We start from the raw sequence: 19,950 nt of genomic DNA on the forward strand, positions 1-19,950 counted from the left end.
CAAGTTCAAGATTGATGTTGTTGACCTGTATGTGAACCAGCCAAATCTCAGACATACATGTACATGTAAATTACCTGTTTGTTCCAGGTTATTGGCAGATCAAGTGCTGTTTTAGTGTGTCAGAGTTTTATTTTTCCCCTCTCACTTTTAGTGTAATACATGATCAATAGATTTCTGTAATCATTGTATACTTGTATTTATATAAATATGTAACCTAGACATATTGAAGATTCATATGAAGCCCCTTATTGACCCAAGGGTGCAGACGCTACATGAGGAGGTTTACATGTGATAAACTGTTGAGAATTATGTATACTTCAGCCTTTTTCCGTTGATTCCCTCCACTGGTCTTTTCCCCCCTAGAATTGGGCTAGATCATTACATTAGTTATCTCAGCATGTATATTGATCGCATTTAATCAAATTACTTCTTATCACAATTCTCTCTGGATATATTACTCAATAAATTATTTTTATGTAAACTTTGGTGGTCTCTCCTTTTTGTACTTGACATGTCTGCCAGCTACATGAGCTACAATAAATGAAAAATTGGTAACAAATTTGATATGATTCGGGTCGAAGGGGCCACTTGTGTGGGTTTTTACACAGGCTTAACATCTTCCGCCAATATTTATCTGATTTGTATTTTATGCCGAACTCAAGAATATTTCACTAATAGGACGACGGTGAGCATTATGGTGGAAGGAAAGTAGGTAGGGCCGACGGAGGAAACCCATGACCATGCGCAAGTGTCTGGGATGCCCACTCGCATACGTCCATCATTTACATGTATGTACATCAAAAGTGAGAAAGTTCGACGTTCTTTCAAGAATATATGTACATCAAAAGTGAGAAAGTTCGACATTCTTTCAAGAATATATGTAGACCTTAGTATAGACATAACAACAGTGAAGGACATATTCTTGCTGGCAGCATACATGTAACTAATTCGAGTGGCGCATCTCGAATCCGAGTGAGTCCAGTATTTGTGTACAGTCAGCACCCTATATTCATGAGGGAAAATACTGCGAGCTCAACAAATTTTAAGTTAACTTAAAATTAAGGTGAGGGCATTTTTATGGCAATCTACCAGTAAAATTTATTAAAATTTTCTGACTTTGTACAAACATCAAAGAAGACGAGACATTGCAAATTCAGCAGATTTGTTGCATTTTAACCTAACACCCTTCATGATCGAATCCAGTCCAGTAACGGTAGGCCCCAAGGCTCTTTCATTCTAATTTACTGGATATGCTCTGATATATCATGAAAGTCGGTGCACTGTTAACCTGACATTCAAAGATAGAGATTGGCCATATCAGAAATTGTGCAGATTAGGCCTATATTAATTACGAAACCGCGTGGTATATTAAAATAAAAATCTGCATATTAACGTCTAATTCGCTAGGCTAATTTATGTTGCATGAGTCCTACGGAGTGAAATTTAAGACCTGCTGTAAATTTCTAGTGACAAAGACGCTACAGGATTTGAATTGTTCACCGTACCGATGTCTCGTGGACCGTTGAAATTTTCAGAAATAGGTATGAAGGATTTGAAACACGAGACACACATATATTACAAACTTTTATTATTATTATACAAGGAAATATTTGTCTCAGTTTTCTTCTATTGTGGTTTTGATCCAGTCAATATAGTGATTTATCCGTGTGTAAATGCCAGGGAACTCGTACTGTCCACAGTGATACCCTCCCGACGAAATTCCCGCCAAATGCCACGAGGTCTCCTGTAAGCACAGGATCGGTCCTCCGGAATCGCCCTGGGGAAGAAAAGCTAAAAGTAAATTACTCAAAATTAAAAACTTTATTCAAGTATAATACCATATCCTTCAAAGCATATTGGCTATCCTCCAGTAAAATACGAACATAACAATAATTTGAAATGTAAATAAAGTGTCTCTCATAACAGTTCACAAGCTATATACATGTATACACGTGTACAATAACGTCATTTTTTTGCACTGTGACATGCACGTGTAAATTAGCATCCTTTTGCTTTGTGAAATCCACGTGTACAGAGGGAAATGTTGATCTCTGCTTTGCGACCCATCCATTATCAGAGTGAATGAATGAATGAATGCTTGGGTTTTAACGTCATACCTAACAAGTTTTCAGTCATGTGACGATGAGGGGTCATCAGGTCTTCATCAACAGATGTGTGGTTTATAGCACTGATATACTACATGTAGGTCTATACATGGTATGTATGGTACATCTATGTATAAGCTACGTATATATGGTATGTATGTATAAGACTTCCACATTGGTATATACCACTCATTCATAACCCTTTAATGGCAAGACACACAAACCAACATATAGTTTTGAGTAAATATTTGTATGAGACACCAATCGTCAACCATACTGAACGTTCCAGGTCAGCAATCCCAAGGCAGAAATTCAAAAAAAAAAAAAAGCTCAACACAAACCACTGGAAGTCCAGCTCATGCTGACATCCTCTGCTGTCGTACGTGGGAAGGTCTGTCAGCAGCCTGCGGGTGGTCGTGGATTTCCCTAGGGCTTCTGGTTTCCTCTCACCGTAATGCTGGCCGCCGTCGTGTAAGTGAAATATTCTTAAGTACGGCGTAAAATACCAATCAAATAAATAAATCAATCAACACAAACCACCAAAGGGCAAAGAAATTAGCCTATATAACTCATGAAAATAGGCCGTAGTCATGTAAAATATAAACAGTCAACACTTTCAATGATATAGGCCTACCGAAAAAACGCGAATTCAAACCGTATATCTTGCTATAGTTGGACATTCCCCTCATGCATACTGTCTCAGAAGACGATAATAGAAGGACTTATTGTCATCAAGAAACTAGATTGAAGGCGTTTGATGGAATATGCTATACATGCTGACTTTTGTACTAATAACCTGTGACGTTGATTTAAATTATCAGGCAATATGCAATATCAAGCAAATCTGACAATGCATCAAACAATGAACGATACAATAATTATAATTATCTAGATATAACTTAAAGAAGGCTTCATAATCTCTAACACCGACGAATCTATGGGCTGTATGTACATGTATACATTAAGTCGCAGATAAAAAATTATATAAACTATATATTGACTCCAGTGAGAAATGTTATACGGGCTAAAGACAATAAATAAATCTCAATAGACACATATAAGAACGTTTTCTCGAAGGTATTTGTTAAAAAATTGTTTTACTTCATTTTGTTAATGTATACAGACAAAGTTCCTCTCACCGCGCAAGTGTCCCGGCCGCCCTCCTCCGCCGCTGCACACAGGACCCCGTCATCTATAATCGCGAACCCCTTAGCTGGGTGACTGTCTGATATGTTGTAATAGCGATGCCAGCACACATCTGTGCTGATTATTGGAATTGTCGCTTGCATGGGTACGTTGTTTGCGCCTGTTCGGATTTCTACATAAAAACACAAAATATACAGTTAACACATACTACATTTACTATGCCCTATTCCAGCAGATGTCAATTTGGAAAATAGAACACTTACAGGTGAAGAGGGGGTAACCTAGGCCTGTCTGGTTTATGTTTTCCAATTCTTAAAATGTTGCTGCACCATTGGTTGTCATATTTCTTTGGATCAGAAACCTGAGTATATATGTGGCTTTAAGACAGATGAAAACATGAGATTATTGTCAGTTTGTGACACAGAGGACAAACATAGCAGTCGATCTGACCCACCTTCCTGTATGCCTCCCCACCCTGTGATCACACAGTGGTCCTTCACACCCGCACCCACATCATCCAGACACACCGTCCGTGCGTAACTCGACATCGGTACAGCCTCCTTCAGTTTTATTAAGCAAATGTCGTGTGATATTGGCTTTCTATCTGAAACACACAAAGAGACCAACTCAATGAACAAAAGGCTATTATATGGTTGAAAAGTCTAGAACTAATACCTTATTAGACCAGACTGACTTGGAAGCCTTTGCTTCCAACTCATCCGTTGTGCCTCTTCATTTTCAAAATTAAAGTTTTTGGAATAGTTATTTGTGTAATTGATCTTTTCGTCGTGCTTTAAGAACAAAATGCTGTAGTATCTGGAGTTATGTGCTGAAAAACTGGTAAGCACATGAAAAAGACATCTTGTGGACGTTGGATACATTCCTGTTAGCCGGAACAGTATTATATATATATATATATATATATACAGACCTACTAGTGATATATGCAATATAACGGCTATAATCTATTTAAACCTTCTTTAAGATATCGGGGCCTCCGTGGCTCAGTCGGTTAGCGCGCTAGCGCAGCGTAGTGACCCAGAAGCCTCTCACCAATGCGGTCGCTGTGAGTTCAAGACCAGCTCATGCTGGCTTCCTCTCCGGCCGTACGTGGGAAGGTCTGCCAGCAACCTGCGGATGGTCGTGGGTTTCCGCCGGGCTTTGCCCGGTTTCCACCCACCATAATGCTGGCCGCCGTCGTATAAGTGAAATATTCTTGAGTACGGCGTAAAACACCAATCAAAAAAAAAAAAAAAAAAAAAAAATCTTTAAGATATCCTTTGTGTAAACTCTGTCAAAAAAGAAACGCAACCCCTGTCCTCGGATATCAGAAATTCGTTCGAATAAAGTTACTGCTTCCAAACTAAATTTTAGCCAAATGTAATGAAATTATACACCTTTTTAATGAAGATTACCATAAAAACAACTGCCTTTTCTCTCCTAAGTGTATTTTATTGCTTATGACGTCACAACGCATGGACTGATCCTGTTGACGTCGCACACAGAACCATTCACATGCAAATCATGTCAATGGCAGTTATAGTGTGGGGGTGTATAAAAGCCCATGTGCTTTCGTATTTTATTCATTCATTCGTCGACGAAAGGCAGTCGGTAAAATGCCGCGACTGAGTGCTGCCGACCGAAATATCGTCATTGGTCGTCTTCAAGCCGGAGAAAGTTTTGGTACTATTGCACGACACCTAAATGTTCACAAAACAACGATATCCCGACTTTGGAGCCGTTACAACAACTTTAATTCGACCAACGATCGCCCGAGAAGTGGAAGGCCAAGAATCACGACCCCACTTCAAAATCGGTACATCCGGGTCCTTCACCTGCGTAATCGGCATGCCCTACCAACCGTGACTGCCACACAAATACCAGGTTTGAGGAGAGTGTCGGCTCAAAAGATTAGGAACCGTCTGAAAGAAGCGGGTTTACGTGCCTGTAGACCAGTTGTTGGACCTGTACTACGCCCCTTACATCGACGCCTACGACTCAGGTGGTGCAACAACGTAAGGATATGGACTTTACAAAACTGGAGGCGCATCTGGTTTTCTGATGAATCCCGTTTTCTTTTGACACGTCACGACGGAAGACAGCGTGTGTATAGGAGACGTCATGAACGCTTTGCGCCCATCTGCGTCCGGCAGGTGGACAGATTTGACGGAGGCAGTGTTATGGTTTGGGGAGCCATCTCGTACAACCAGAAATCAGGCTTAGCGATCGTTCCAGGGAACCTGACAGCCCAACGTTACATCAACCACGTGTTACAGCCTCACCTTCTCCCGATTATTGACCGACAGACACAGCTTTTTCAGCAGGACAACGCCAGGTCTCATACTGCACGTGCAACAATGAACTTTCTGCAGGATTCCAACGTCAATGTCTTGCCGTGGCCCTCTAAGACCTCAACCCTATTGAACACCTGTGGGATACTCTGGATCGACACGTGCGTCAACGTCAGCCACCGCCACAGACGCTTCAACAACTCCCCGTTGCGTTACAGGAGGAGTGGAGGGCCATTCCCCAGGAGAGAATCCGGCGTCTTATCCGTTCTTGTCCAAGGAGATGCCGTGCAGTGATTGCAGCTCGCGGTGGTCATACGAGATACTGAGGAAGACGCCCCCTGGTGAGCAACTGGTGTCTGTGAGATGACTTTCGAAAAGACAGTTTTAAACATGACCATCTTGATTATTATTCTGCCAAATGTCTGACTTCTGTCTTCAATAAGAAAAAAGTTGTGCCGTCCTAAAACTAAATATTAAAATCTCTAAAATACGGGGGTTGCGTTTCTTTTTTGACAGAGTTTATGTAAATTGCATGAAAATGAAATAAACTGGGATGCTTATAACATCTTTTCATTTAAATCATCTAAATATTAAACACAGGTTTAAAATATAGCACGGAAACATAGACGACTGGAAGAAAGTGATAGTATAAGCATCATGTATGCATCTCCGGTATTCCCCAAGTGAGAAAGTTCTGAGCTGATATATAATTTCCACTTTCCAAGCTGTACACAGCGGCGTTTCGAATGGGAAAGTGTGTTTAAATATTTAACACTAAGACAACTGCTTATTCTAACACTAATGTTATAAGTGCACATATCTACTAGAGGGTTTTGTTCACGCGAGTAATGGGCCCTCCATCCGTGATTTCATTGCGACCTAACTGCTGGAAAGCAACTCGATCAGATACTCGTGGGACATTCATGTTTATGTGCATCCCTTTATTTCATCGTCTCCAGTTCAAAGAGATCTACGTGGTTTAGTAAGTAATATTTGTACTCACTGATAAAAACTGCATGCGGAATAATTTTTTCTACTTCGTATATTTCTGTTGTTTCCTCATCCTCCAGTAAAGTGTGTTCTCCAAGAGCAGCGCTCCAGCTTGTAACGTCGTCCAGTCCTTCGTAAGTCGTGTTGCTGTGAAAACAAATCACACAAACAAATATATACAAAACATAGATATGTCACTCATCGGCCTGTATTTCACACAATATCAACGACTACGTTCTGCGGCTCACATATACTGCCATAAACATACAGAGCCAAGTTGTAAACTGTGACGGCTCCTGGTACTGTTTGGGCCTCCTTGATCATCGAAATCACAAAGGAAACGCAATACATTATGTGTAAATACTCAACTTATGGACTCTAAACAAGGCACGAAATTAAAAAAAGCTGTAAGGAAATCGGAGGTGTTAACATCCTGGAGAATAACCAGTTCGCATAAAGTTTGTGAAATGTGAAGAATACACGAACGCAGGGTAAATGATATTGTAGGTATTTTTTATTTTTTTGTTGTTGTGAAATGCCGGGTAGGATTACAAATGGCAGCAGGCAAAATTTCATCCAGAAAGTTCATCAGATGGTGCTGTGAAGAAGAGCTGCTGGAGAAGGCATAGACGAAAGCATGTGCTTGGTAAAACAGCTCAGTGTTACTGCTGACGTTATCATCAGAAGAGACGTTTAGGTTGGACGCTGAAACATCGTCAGTTGCATACATGTACATGTGGAAACCACCGACTGTATGCTGGAGCATGGGGTTTATAATTACCTGACACAATGAGCTGCTGACACTACCCAGTTCGGATGGACGAGGCTACCACCACACAAGTGAGAAAAGTAATGATCACTGAAGTTTCTAAACGGATGGAATTCAGAGAACTTGAGGGACACGAGCCATGGCCACTGGCCCACGCTGACAGGGTACCCTCCCGCCACCCGCTTCCGCCGGCTGTGAGGAAACGTGGACCGCCCACATCCAGGTGCCACCTCTGTCCAAGCAGCAACGCAAAATCCCAGGTAAGTTAATATCCCAGGTAAGTTAATATCCCAGGTATGTTAATATCAACGCACATAAAAATTACGATATATAAGGCCAGATTTAGAGAGGCTATACACCAGAGATTTTGAAAAATCCATATTCATTAATAACATGATACTTTCTCCATTTACCAAGAAGAATTCAAATTAACACCTGCCACAAAATACCAGACTCGTACCAGTAATTTTTATAGTTTTAAATTTATTTTTAAAGGCGACCCACATTGCAAGCTTTAGGAACCTTATTATCGAGCCTGACGTGGCTGATATTTTGTGCAAGGTATATTACTTGGGCTAGCTATTCTAAAATGAAAGCAACGATTTGATTGCGTTGATTGATTATCTGCAAAAAATCTCCGCTTTTGGCACTGGAAAGATGTAACTTAATGTCAACAGGAATATATGGGAATAGATATTGGCTGTTGGTAACCTACCTCGCCAAATGTCTGGATTCAGGAAAGAAAACATGAAAAAGAAAAAGAAGTGAAACATTTTGATCACATTCATTCATCATTGCTTATAATTACTCCATAATTTAACATCGGTTCAACAAAACACTTGAACAAAATATTAACCAAACAAAGCGTATAAGATGTTACCAAAAGGGGAAGTGATTGTACTTACCACAGCCCAAGGCAGATGCAGTTCCTGATAATTTAGCCGGTGAAATAATTTCACTGGAGTTTAATGATAAACACTGTAATCTTATTGGGCGAGGAAATACCAATGAAAGTTTTTGACTATCCGGGTTATCGTGAATGGAAATCTGTGGATCAAAAACATATGTTTACATGTTTTGATGTATAACAAACTCCTAAAAGACATCAAACACTGTTATTAACTGTTGGCTGCAGCTTTTCGTCAGGAGATTTTTCCAGTGCCTGGATATTTGCGGTGGTTTACTCCAGATACTCTGTTTACCACCACTGAAAACCTTGATCGAAGCCATATAAGTGAAAAATAACAGGGTTACACATCAGTTAAATAATTAAATGAGTGAAAACAAATGGAATCAGTACACGTTGTTTTGTTGTATGGTTGCACATTTTCAGTAGTTAAACATAAATTTGCACAACCAGGACAATCGTAGATGTAATGACATGAACAAAAAAAACCCCAAAACAAAACAAAACAAAACAGTTGTATCATTATTATCAACGTGCACACGAACATGTGATCAGACAAATAAGAATGATCGACCTTGAAACTTACACGCTTCAGTAATTTATACACCATGAACAATATTGTGAAACGGAATCTTTCACGTAGGAAGTCAATATTTTCTCTTGTATATCTGTATAAAGTTTACCTGTTTGACATCGATGCTGTGGAATGTTCGACACGTTCGGCTGTAGGTCACGTGTATGCTGTCATTAGCGCCTTGTTCAAAATGGCCTCCCTGAACGTAAAACGTTATTTCTGTGACCAGCTTTTCAGATTTAAAATTCACAGCCAGACCATCATTTTCGGTAACTATATTGGTTTGGAGATATTTGCTGCATTCAAAAATTCCTGGGAAATGAAAACAAGGGATGGCAATGTATATAGGTGTATACCATTTATTTATGTTATTGTTCTCTAACGCCGCACTCAAGAAATTTTCGTTCATACGACGGTGGTCAGTTTTATGAGTGGAATAAATCAAAGTGCCCGTGGTAAACCACCGACCTTTGGTAAGCCACGGACAAACTCTCGGAGACGATAGTTCTGTTTATTGTCACCAAGGTTCCTCGCACAATAAAACAGATTGAACAGATATCTATACAAGAAGAAAATTACACGTTTATTTGAAGTTTAATGGTCAGTTGCAGCTTATTCTACGCACTCATCTGGTCATGTTATCACAAGAACAATTAAACATAATGATGCATTAAAATACGACTCTCTAAACTTTCTAAAGAAATGCTGGTGTTAATACAAAAATCCAAAGATAAAGCTTCTCCTTGACTCGAATTTGATGTCACTGATTGTGGAGTGATCAGCTTACCACAACCAAGAAGGTCCATCTGGACAGCCATCGGCTCGTCAGGGTGATCATTTACGGTCGGGGAAATCATCAGGCATTTGGTTTGGATAGGATCAGCCACCTGAACTGTTATAATGCCGGGAGCATTGGACAGCTCATCAAACGCAACCGTGAAATCCTGAAACGTAATTGTCTAATGCTGAACCATGAATTTCGGATTTATTCAAATGTTTGACTCAGTGTTGTTAGGATGATAACAATCATTATGACGACGTTAGACCCACTTGACAAAAATCTACACTAAAGCTATTGTCCAAATTGTTCAAAAGTGAATTAACAATTAAGCTTGGTATTAACTTAAATCTGGACTAAAGTCCACAGAATTTTGTATTAGAATAAGACTGGAATTAAGACTTAAGCCTGGCTTAAGGTTTGATATACTTTTAAACAAGTGGCCCATGGTATTCTTAACAAATACGATGTACAAATCTGTCGGTGATCAGCTTCCCATATGGATTCATTTATGTGAAATAACCAGCATTTCCAAAATACACGTACAATCGCGAAACTTTTGTTTCACATATTTAAAAAAGGCAAATTTCGCTAACATCGTTTCTTTTCACCTCTATAGTATATCGCCCTGTATTGTTGACGTTGCCCAGTGTAGCACAGTCTTCTCCCCAAACCACCTGGAAGTGTGATAATCTCTGGCCATGGCTCACATCGTGTCTCACCATGAACGCTGTCACTAACACTTCTGTCTCAAAAGTCAACTGTTGGAAAAAAACTCGCGGTTATCTTTCAGTTTACGATAGAGCTGACAGGACGTAGGAAAGAAAAGGTCATGCTGTTAGCTTTTGCATTGTTTTAATGTTATTGCATGTTAAACGTGATGACAACACAGCGATTACAACGTTAATCCAGAAACGTGTCGTGATATTTAAGAAGCACCAGAACAGAGAAAATAAGCTTTCTGTAAGTCACCATCCTGTCTCCATCCATACTCCACGTGATCACCTTATAATTAGGAGAATGAATTACTGAATAAGTGATAAGGCTGACTGTTGTTTAACGCCATTCTCAAGAATGTTCAATAGACTGCAAGTTTGCGTACTTTTATCCAGGCATTCGAGCTGTTAGCACTGACGGTCCACATGGACGGGGAATACAACATGACGTCATCCGCTACGCCTTCTGACGTGGACAGTGATGTGACTGATGACATAATCACCCCGTGAGCCAGACCTAGTGATTCCTGGCAAAAGGGTGACGGCACGCCATTGCTCTGAAATACGAAAACAACCAAAAGTTGTGAATATACCTTGTACATCATAATGCTGGATAAGTTTATCTGTGAAATACAGACAAAATTGCGGAATAATCGTGCATATCCAAACCATATACAATTTTTTTTTGTATTGTTTTTTTGTTTGTTTGTTTGTTTTAATGTCGGTTTTCCCTGACTTTGTTAAAGTCTGTGAGAGAGTGCGCTCATATGATGTCAGGAATTATTCTTTTGTTGTTTACCTCGACTACCAGTGCACCGTTACGGTACAAAGCTACACAAAGACGTAGTAACTGTAAGTGCTGTTAATATATATCGCTATTTCATGGAAGCATTGCATTACTGCCTGATTCAGATTAGGCACATTTGCCAAAACATTGCTCTTGGCAAAAAAAAAAAATGGTAAACTCTGACTCACAAAACAGCGTATATTAAAGTCTGTGGACGAATCGGTCAAAACTGTTCCTCAAATTATAATATTCATCCACCTAATTTTAGGGAATGTCTGATTTTATACATTTATACCTATGTACTACCGAAGAATCAAGTTACAGATTGCCGTATTTATTGACTGACGAATACCAAGTCTCAAATGTGGGCCTACCTGAATTCCCGCCATCATGTCCTCAAGTGTATCCCTGCCTGTTCTATTTTCTGTGTTCACTGCTTTCTGGATCTCTGAATCCTCCACGGTTGTGTTAAGGATTTTATTGTCATAGTTACTGTTGAAGTCTTTCGAAGGTTCGAACATCTCAACGGAAATTTCACTCTCAAAATCATTAGTTGCGTCTGAAACATTCCGTGTCTCACCAGTGATATTATGACGTGTCTGAAATGATTCAAAGCAAAGACAGCAGAATCGGGTCAGACTATATCGAGTAGCCTCTGTAGAGATTTTAACCAGCATCAAAAATCAGCATAGAAGAATACTCAATTAATATAATTGCCGTCAAGACAATCACAATTAGATATACACATAGTTATTCCAATTTTTCATTGACCTACCGCCTTTTTCTGGAAAACGCAGTGCAGTAGTCTCCACCTTGTATATATGAACAGTCGCAATCAAAGTTCTATTCAGATACATATTTTGATAAACAACAAATAATGATGAATAAACTTGGTATACGACTTTGATACTATTTAATTCATTCCCCTAGAATATTCCCTGCGTCTTTCTGTCACCACTGAAAAACGTTGACGTCTTCTTCCATGTATCAGTCATGATTTCTTTACTCTACAGACTTTCTTGGGTAATGGTGCGTGGTTTGTGTTGAACGTTGTTTTGGACATTGGCGATCATCACGATTGAGGTGAAGTATTATCAATGTCTGTTTCTACGCCTATATGTTTTACACAAACCTGACTGCCTCCAAGCGTAAGTAAATCATTCTCGAACATTAGGTAAAGAACCAATGAACAAATAAGTTCATAGCTAAACCATATATCATCATGACAGTGAAAGAAGAACAAGTCAACATGGAAATTACACACGTTTAAGGGTATGACTGACGAAATCGTCCGTTACTTTTGAATCACAGTCTGTTCGCTTAAGGACTGTAACGCTCGTCATTTTCGAACTGCATCTAATACCGCTTAAACTGGGCCTAGGGGCCGTAAAGGCAGCCATGCTCATTACATCTGCATGATGTCTTTATGAACAGTTGCAATCAAAGCGCGACTGAGATACCTTGTTTAATTGTTATTTGGCCTGGAACTCATTCATGGACTACGAAGTTGAACTTCATGATATGGAATTCATGCCTGGAATATCAACCGTCTGCCCGGCATCATTGAAAACTGATGACCGCTTCACTCTTGTGTGCTACCGGCTTTATTTCCTATTTGTATAATTTCTTGCATACCTTTGTATTTGGAAGCTAGTGTTAAATGTTGTTTTGGAAGTGGATCTTCCGATTATCCACTTGGAACGCCCTTTACGGACTACGAATGGGACACGAATGTCGGACTTGACGCTTATATAAATATAATTATTATTCTTCACATATATGTTTATGACTAATTCAATTTTCTCAATCTTAACTTCAAATTATTCTATATTTCCACTTTGGAAGTCATATTTCGTGCTGAGAATTCAACCATCATTTCGTCCTTGGCTGCAAAAATTATCTAGTACCTTAACCTAGATGAAGGTTAGATAAATAACCAGGAAGAATCGTCAGTATTACCATTACTAATTAAAGGCAATATCACATCAGTACAACTAAGATCTGGTTAATCTCTAAAATCAACGGAAAACTACTGAATTTCGCTATATATAACTTGTGCACACTGAATTTACGTTTTGCCTGTTGCTTCTACGACGCATAATAAAGACAATTATTTTCAGAAAGCATCCACTTCATTTTAGTCCAATCATATTCCACCATTTTTAATCTTCCCACGAGTTCCAGTTGGCCATATCCTGTTTTGACCATTTGAACAGACTTGGTCTAATTACCACCATAGGTACGGAAAAATTCCTGTTCAGTGAAAACAACCCGAAAAGAGAGGCCTTCTCCGGGCGGTTCATTCTGTTGGGTCATGGAGTACGTAGTTGGAGCTATTCGATACACGTACACATGAAATCAAGGACGGATGTCAAACTTCAGGTCCTAAAGACAACCTATAGAGGTTTAATACAAAACACAATAAAAAAGTTATCTCGGTTAACCTTAACTGGATGCTTATATTGCCTCTTCTGTGTGCTACACCAAACGTTCTGCCCATATCTACCAACAGGAAAGGTGTTTGCCGCTTGTATGATTGAAGACTTGGAACGAAAGCGCTGTAATTTTGTGCTTTTTTTTTTCGTGAAACTTTTGAAATTAAATGAGTGCAGTTAAAACTAACTATATTCTATTTCCTTTGTTGCCACGAGATGGCTGAAATACTCTCCATGCATGTGACGTTAAGCCCTAACCATTCATTTATTTTCTTTCATTAGTGTATGCTCGTGTAAGAACAAGACTACTGCAAACATCTCTAAACTTCACATAGACGATGGATTATAACTGTAAACGTGTTTGGCTAAACATCTTGCTAAATCTGGTTGGCCTATGACACAGTAACACAGACCTGCTTAAATCTCTGTGCTACTTCTATAAGGAAATCCTCACTTAACCTCGACCCGGCCGGGAGATGGATTTGGGTTCCCATGAAGGAGGGGAAACTGTGTTGTTATCATGTGGTACTACACGACTCCCACCACTGACTATGAACAATGCATGGGACATGAAGACGTATACATAGTTAGCATTGTTTCCCAGCTTAATGCAGACAGTTTTCACAATACCGCCAAACGAAGCATGCCATAAAAGCATAGCGCGATGTCTATTGCGAATGTTTCAAATCGGACCAATATTATGTTGGTTATGTACAGTTTAAAATTCTATCTTAGAATTTTCTATGTATTACCCGCACGCCGTCACATCCTCACTCTGTCCTGTAACAACTTACCTTATCTGGAAAAGGAGCTCCTAACCCCAACACGGCAAAACTCCATATCATCCAACTGACGTGTGTAAAATCCAAACACTGTACCTTCATTTTTGCTCTTTAATCAGCAATGTACACAATAGATGTTGTTAAACATAGATCTATTCCATGTACTACAAAAGCACTTGTATGGCGTTCGTTTGACACAGTTAGTGACGAATGACCGGGCGACTATCGCTGACCTCGTGTTCCAGTTTGATGCAGTGGAAGACGATAGCTTTTCCAACCATTACGCCAATCGACCAGGATCCGGTGCCGGCTACGTCACGCGGAAAATATCGATGACAAATCGCTTATACTGTGCATGAAAATAATGACTGCTGACAACCTTTGACAGAAATTCAAGAAAAGCCGTCTTCTTAAGAACTATTAAGGAATAAAATCTGTCCTTCTTCAATAGCTATTTCAACATCAACAGGCTAATTTGCAGAAATTCAAGAAAAGCCGTCTTCTTAAGAACTATTAAGGAATAAAATCTGTCCTTCTTCAATAGCTATTTCAACATCAACAGGCTAATTCTAAACATTCTTCACTGTAGCAATAAAATGCTTCAAATCAGACTACCTTGAAGGTGGGGGAAATTATCTTTGAAACAATTGACCCACATCAGAGCACAAATGTCATTTATGTCCACACTGACTTTGCTCAAAAAAGACTATTTTGGGCTGTATTTCCTTGTTATTAATTCTAAAGTTGACGAAAGTCAAAATTTAACGCATGTTTGTGATCTTTAGGAGTTGAAATGGGGTACTAAGAATTTATAATCCATTTCTTTTTAGAGAGTCGCCTATATTCATCTGTCTGTAAATTCAGTCATACTTACTACTAAAATTGCCTGTAGCTAGTGACACGTAACAATCCAAGCTCTACACATTGACATGTTGAACGTCCATATTATTACAAGGAAAATGCAGTTAGAATACTTTTTTTAATTCATAATGTCAAACTCCAAAAGTTTAGTTTCGATACCAAGAGCCAAATGCCTCGGGTAATGTCATAGTTATTCAAAAGCAAGTTGCATGCTGGACAACGGGCGTGTGGAGTAATTTGTTTTACAATGGCTGAACCAACAAGCGGTTAGAACAAACTCCACGCAGTGACACAGCCTACACTACTGTCTCTGAGAATCGACTATATGGCTTTAATTTCCTAATGTCCATCTTTAAATCCACACCGCCTTGGAATCATATACTACAAGAGTTAAAATAACATTCATTTACTTAGGTTATATCATATTAAAACGTGTAAACAATTTAAAACATGGTTGTGTATGTAACAGGGTTTACAGTTACGTCGATAGCAGTTTAGGTAACTGGTGTCGCCCTCCATCAAAACAGGTTGAACTCCGCCATATATCCAGCATGCCACTGCTTTTTGAATAATTGTGACGTCGAAACCGAGCTTATGGACTTTAACATTACGAATTAGAAAAAGTGCTCTAGCTTCATTTTCCGGCGAGACAGACTTGCAACATATCCATGTGTAGAGCTTGTGTTGTTACGTGTCACTGATTAAAGGCAATTTTGGTAGCGAGTATGACTGATTTTACAGGGAAGCTGAATACAGACGACTATCTAAAGGAAATAAACTTTCGTTAAAACAAAACAGTAGATTGGGTCATACGCAACGTAATATACTGAGCATTAAAATTTTAACTTAAGTAAAATATCGCATCGTGGAATCGATCCCATTACCAGGGCCCTTCATAACCGGACAGATAAAGTGAAACCTATAAGCTAATGACTAAACTGTAGTAATTCGTGGCCCTGTAAGCATGAACCAAATGAACAACCTATGTACACACTGTTATGGTCCAGAGAGAGTGAGTGAGTGAGTGAGTGAGTGCTTGGGGTTTAACGTCGTACTCAACAATTTTTCAGTCATATGACGACGAAGGAATCCTTAGGGTGCATGCACGTGTAATGTGCCTCCTTGTTGCAGGACGGATTTCCACCGCTCTTTTATTTAGTGCTGCTTCACTGAGACGCCTTACCGAAGGCAAGTAAGCCGCCCCGCCCGAGCCATTATACTGATACGGGTCAACCAGTCGTTGCACTATCCCCTTCATGCTGAACGCCAAGCGAGGAAGTTACAACTTCCTCTTTTCAAGTCTTAGGTGTGACTCGATCAAGGATTGATCCTGGATCTACCGGTTAAGAAACGGACGCTCTACCAACTGTGGGTCCAGAGAGAAGCCATACACACATTGTGATGATTCACATAGAAACCATGCATGCACTCACAAGATTCACAAAGAAACCATGCTCCCATTGTCAAGGTTCACAAAGAAACCATTAACACATTGTCATGGTTCAACAAAAAAGCATGCATGCGTTGTCATAATTTGTAAAGAAACCATGAACACTTTGTGCTGGTTCATATGGCAGCCCTTCACGCACCCTCACAGTCTACACAGAAACAATACCCATATTGCCATGGTATACGTTTCCTATGTCCCGCTATTCCTGATCTCATAGTTCAAAGGCTATGAATCACGACCCACGCAAGATGCATGTTCAGTTCTAGCCTTGGATCCCCTGACCCCTTCCTCTCAATACCGGTGGCCCCAGGATCATCAAGCTGTGTGACACTTACGTCAGACTTAGTCCTAACGTGTGGTGTCATTCCTGAACTTATAGTTTAATATGAACGCTAATGCTCAGAGAATATCATGAAATTCTAAGACAACACTTAAACTGTTTTGATGTTAACACTAAGTCTGACGTACGTCTAAGGCAGCTTCGTGATCCCTTTTCCTTAATCTTACAGCCTCCCTTCAAAGAGTCTTAACACTGTTTTCACTGTTATGAATCTTGCTTTCATTTGAAGTTAGCTTTATTTTAGACTTTACAAATGCTGTCTTAAATGCACCATCATTCTACTGCAGTGAATTCTGAATAAAGCATCATGTTCGAAAACATTTCTGACCAACCGTTAAAGAGAAGTGGTGTCTTTGAATCAGACTTGATAAGATCGAATGTTTGCTCTATCTTCAGATTTTACAGATCTATAATATGGTTAGGCTTGTAAATACAACTTATTTCCGTTTTTTCAGCTTTCATTTGTATGCATCCTTCGAATGAAGTGGCGTTCCACACAGAGACTTAATGTCTAAAACAAAACCGCTACGATCTCTCCTTTTTTCCTTCTGTGTATTTTGCTCCATTTGGATTTCGGTTTTGTGATGACGGTACTATTTTCGCAGCCAGATACCACGCTAGAGTTTTGTGAAGAGGGTTGACATTCACTCATGTTGTCCACAGTGTCTGTCCCAGTCTGATTTCTAGAAGGATCCTCTTGTTGATCAGATCTACCTATGTAAGATCTGTAGATGTAATGGCAGAAAGGCAGATTGTCTGGAATCGCCAATGGCTCTTCATCTACTCTGCCCTTGTGTACAACTGAGGACTTCATGAGTGGAATGTTAACGTTGTCTAACCACTTCCAAGTGTGGTAGTCGGGAATTCCGGGTAAGAACACCGGCGAGACCTTATCACAACCTTCTATTCCAGACCAGAGGTTCGCCTCACCATAGCCTAACAGGATAGGTAAGGTGAATTCACGGAAATTCGTCGTCCCCAAGAAGTCAAGCAGCCTCTGTTGTAGTGAACATTTGCTACTCTTCCTTGGCACAGGCACTTGGCAAATCTTGCCGAGGATAATGAAACGCGATTCTGTAGTTATTTTGTCCAAAGATTCTGTCCAAATAAACTGAGCCTGTCGAGTGGTTGACATTTTGAAAACCGGGTGTGACTTGAGCTCCCCAGAAAACACGATGCGATAAGTCCCCTCTTCAATGTAAGGTACTTCCATCATAACCATGTTACCGTTGTTGTCGTATGTTACTGTGACGTCAGTGGTATCAAGTCGACAACCATGTTTGGGGTGATGTCTGGATGACGTCACCACGGTCAAGACCTGAGCGGTGTACACTGAGCTCGATAACAGTCTGCCAGCGGACTGGTTGGATATGTGTAAGACCAAAGAAAGCTTCACCAAGCAACATTTCCCATCTCTCATAGAAACGATCTTTCGGCTGTTTGTCTGAAGTGAGTTGCAGTCCTTGTCTGACATTAATGACTGCCCTTCTGTGCTCACAATGTCAGCTTCCATTGGTGCCTTTGCGTTTGAAACTGTACCAAGACTATCCTCTATCTGCGTGACTACCGCCTCGCTTCGATCACTCTTGTCTCCTTCGGGCATCATAAACACAAACTTTTTCGAGTTTTCTGGGTCAGTGAATGAATTTTTAACCATTATTTTAGCATAATTCGGATGAACGTTCCACAGCTTACAAGTTACATTAACGTCGTCACTAATATTAGACATTTGTTCTGATGCATGTATTATATAAAAAGGATGTCACGAGCACCGCTTTGATTGCTCACCATGCCGGGTGTAAACAGCAGGAACACGTCGTGGCCGAATATACTGGGTGCGAAATCCACCTGCAAAAGTACAACATAAAACTGAATAAAAACAATACGCGGAAAAGCAATTATACAGTGTATGCGATTAAAGGCTTTATTTATTTATTTGTTTTTTCATTTATGTCAACAGTGGACAGCATTGCTCTAGTTTAATTCGTTTATCTGATAGATTTCACAGAAACGGTAAATATCACACGTCTATTACTGTCTTGTATATTGAAGGGCAATAAAATACATGCCTCATCCTATATCGTATGTGGTATCAAGACGTATCGTATTTCCACAATACATACAAAATAAAGTACTTTTGTTTTTGTAACTTTATAGATAAATCCAGTTGGAAGCAATCTTAAACGACCACAGCTATTTTGTTCTGACGTTTTTGGTAACTGTATAAATCAGCTTTTAAAGTGGAATATTACCCTCTGTGAGGGAGACCAAGAAATACGATCGCATTGTCTATACAATTTGTGTAATGCTGACTTCAAGTACAATAAACTAGTTTTTGTCTTTTGTGTGCTGGACATCTTTTATATAGACGAAGGAGATGTAGACGGAAATTTCAACAATTTCTATGACATAAAAGACTGCATGCCACAGCAAACTGTTCCATCCAGAAAATACTCGGCGTTGTGTGATAATGATCTTAAGACTCCACTGAAAGAAAAGAGCGTGCACACGGAATGCTCAAGTCCACAAATAGGCCATCCGACTATGACATTTTTAAAAAGTCAAGAAAACTCTTTAAAGGCTCGAAAAAACAAAACTACGCACAGTATGTTGAGTCCACTGAACACCCTGTGTCTTCCAAAGAGGTTTTTGGACATTAGTAAGATCATGTTCTAGTACAAGGAGTATACATTCGTGTGTTCATCTTGATAACGAAACGGTGGACAAGAATAATTAAACCGCTGAACAGTTCATTTTGTACTTTAAATATGTCTTTAATACAGGTAATTCAACTTCTTTGTCAGTTTTTGACGACTTGCAAGTGTTGGTACCTAACAATGTGCATATTAAATCTATAACTGGCATGATATATCTGGTCGTTTTATCACAGAATGTGCTCAACAATGGTGCATTCCATTAAGAAAGTTTGTTGTTCATTATTTTTCTTTTTCAGGGTATTTATCCTCATGTATTCAAAAAGTACATGCTGTATCTATTTTGAGTGAAAACAGAAACGAAG

The 19,950-nt window shown here is 39.6% G+C and overlaps 1 protein-coding gene and 1 long non-coding RNA gene across 2 annotated transcripts; both read right to left on the minus strand.

Moving 5' to 3' along the window:
* Positions 1-1,615: 1,615 nt before the first annotated feature.
* LOC135461689 (trypsin-3-like) lies at positions 1,616-7,540 on the minus strand (the record flags this gene model as incomplete). The annotated part of the gene is made up of 5 exons (XM_064738920.1): positions 1,616-1,777; positions 3,245-3,423; positions 3,706-3,855; positions 6,546-6,679; positions 7,314-7,540. Coding segments are annotated over 5 exons (852 nt in total), but the record flags the coding sequence as incomplete, so codon positions are not given.
* Positions 7,541-8,214: 674 nt separating this feature from the next.
* On the minus strand, positions 8,215-9,722 carry LOC135472589 (uncharacterized). The gene is made up of 3 exons (XR_010444539.1): positions 9,570-9,722; positions 8,892-9,094; positions 8,215-8,348 (listed from the first exon to the last, which is right to left on the minus strand). It is a non-coding gene; the product is annotated as an uncharacterized LOC135472589 (long non-coding RNA).
* Positions 9,723-19,950: the final 10,228 nt, after the last annotated feature.

Source organism: Liolophura sinensis, chromosome 1, assembly GCF_032854445.1.
Source record: "Liolophura sinensis isolate JHLJ2023 chromosome 1, CUHK_Ljap_v2, whole genome shotgun sequence".
Classification (NCBI taxonomy): Eukaryota; Metazoa; Mollusca; class Polyplacophora; order Chitonida; family Chitonidae; genus Liolophura; species Liolophura sinensis.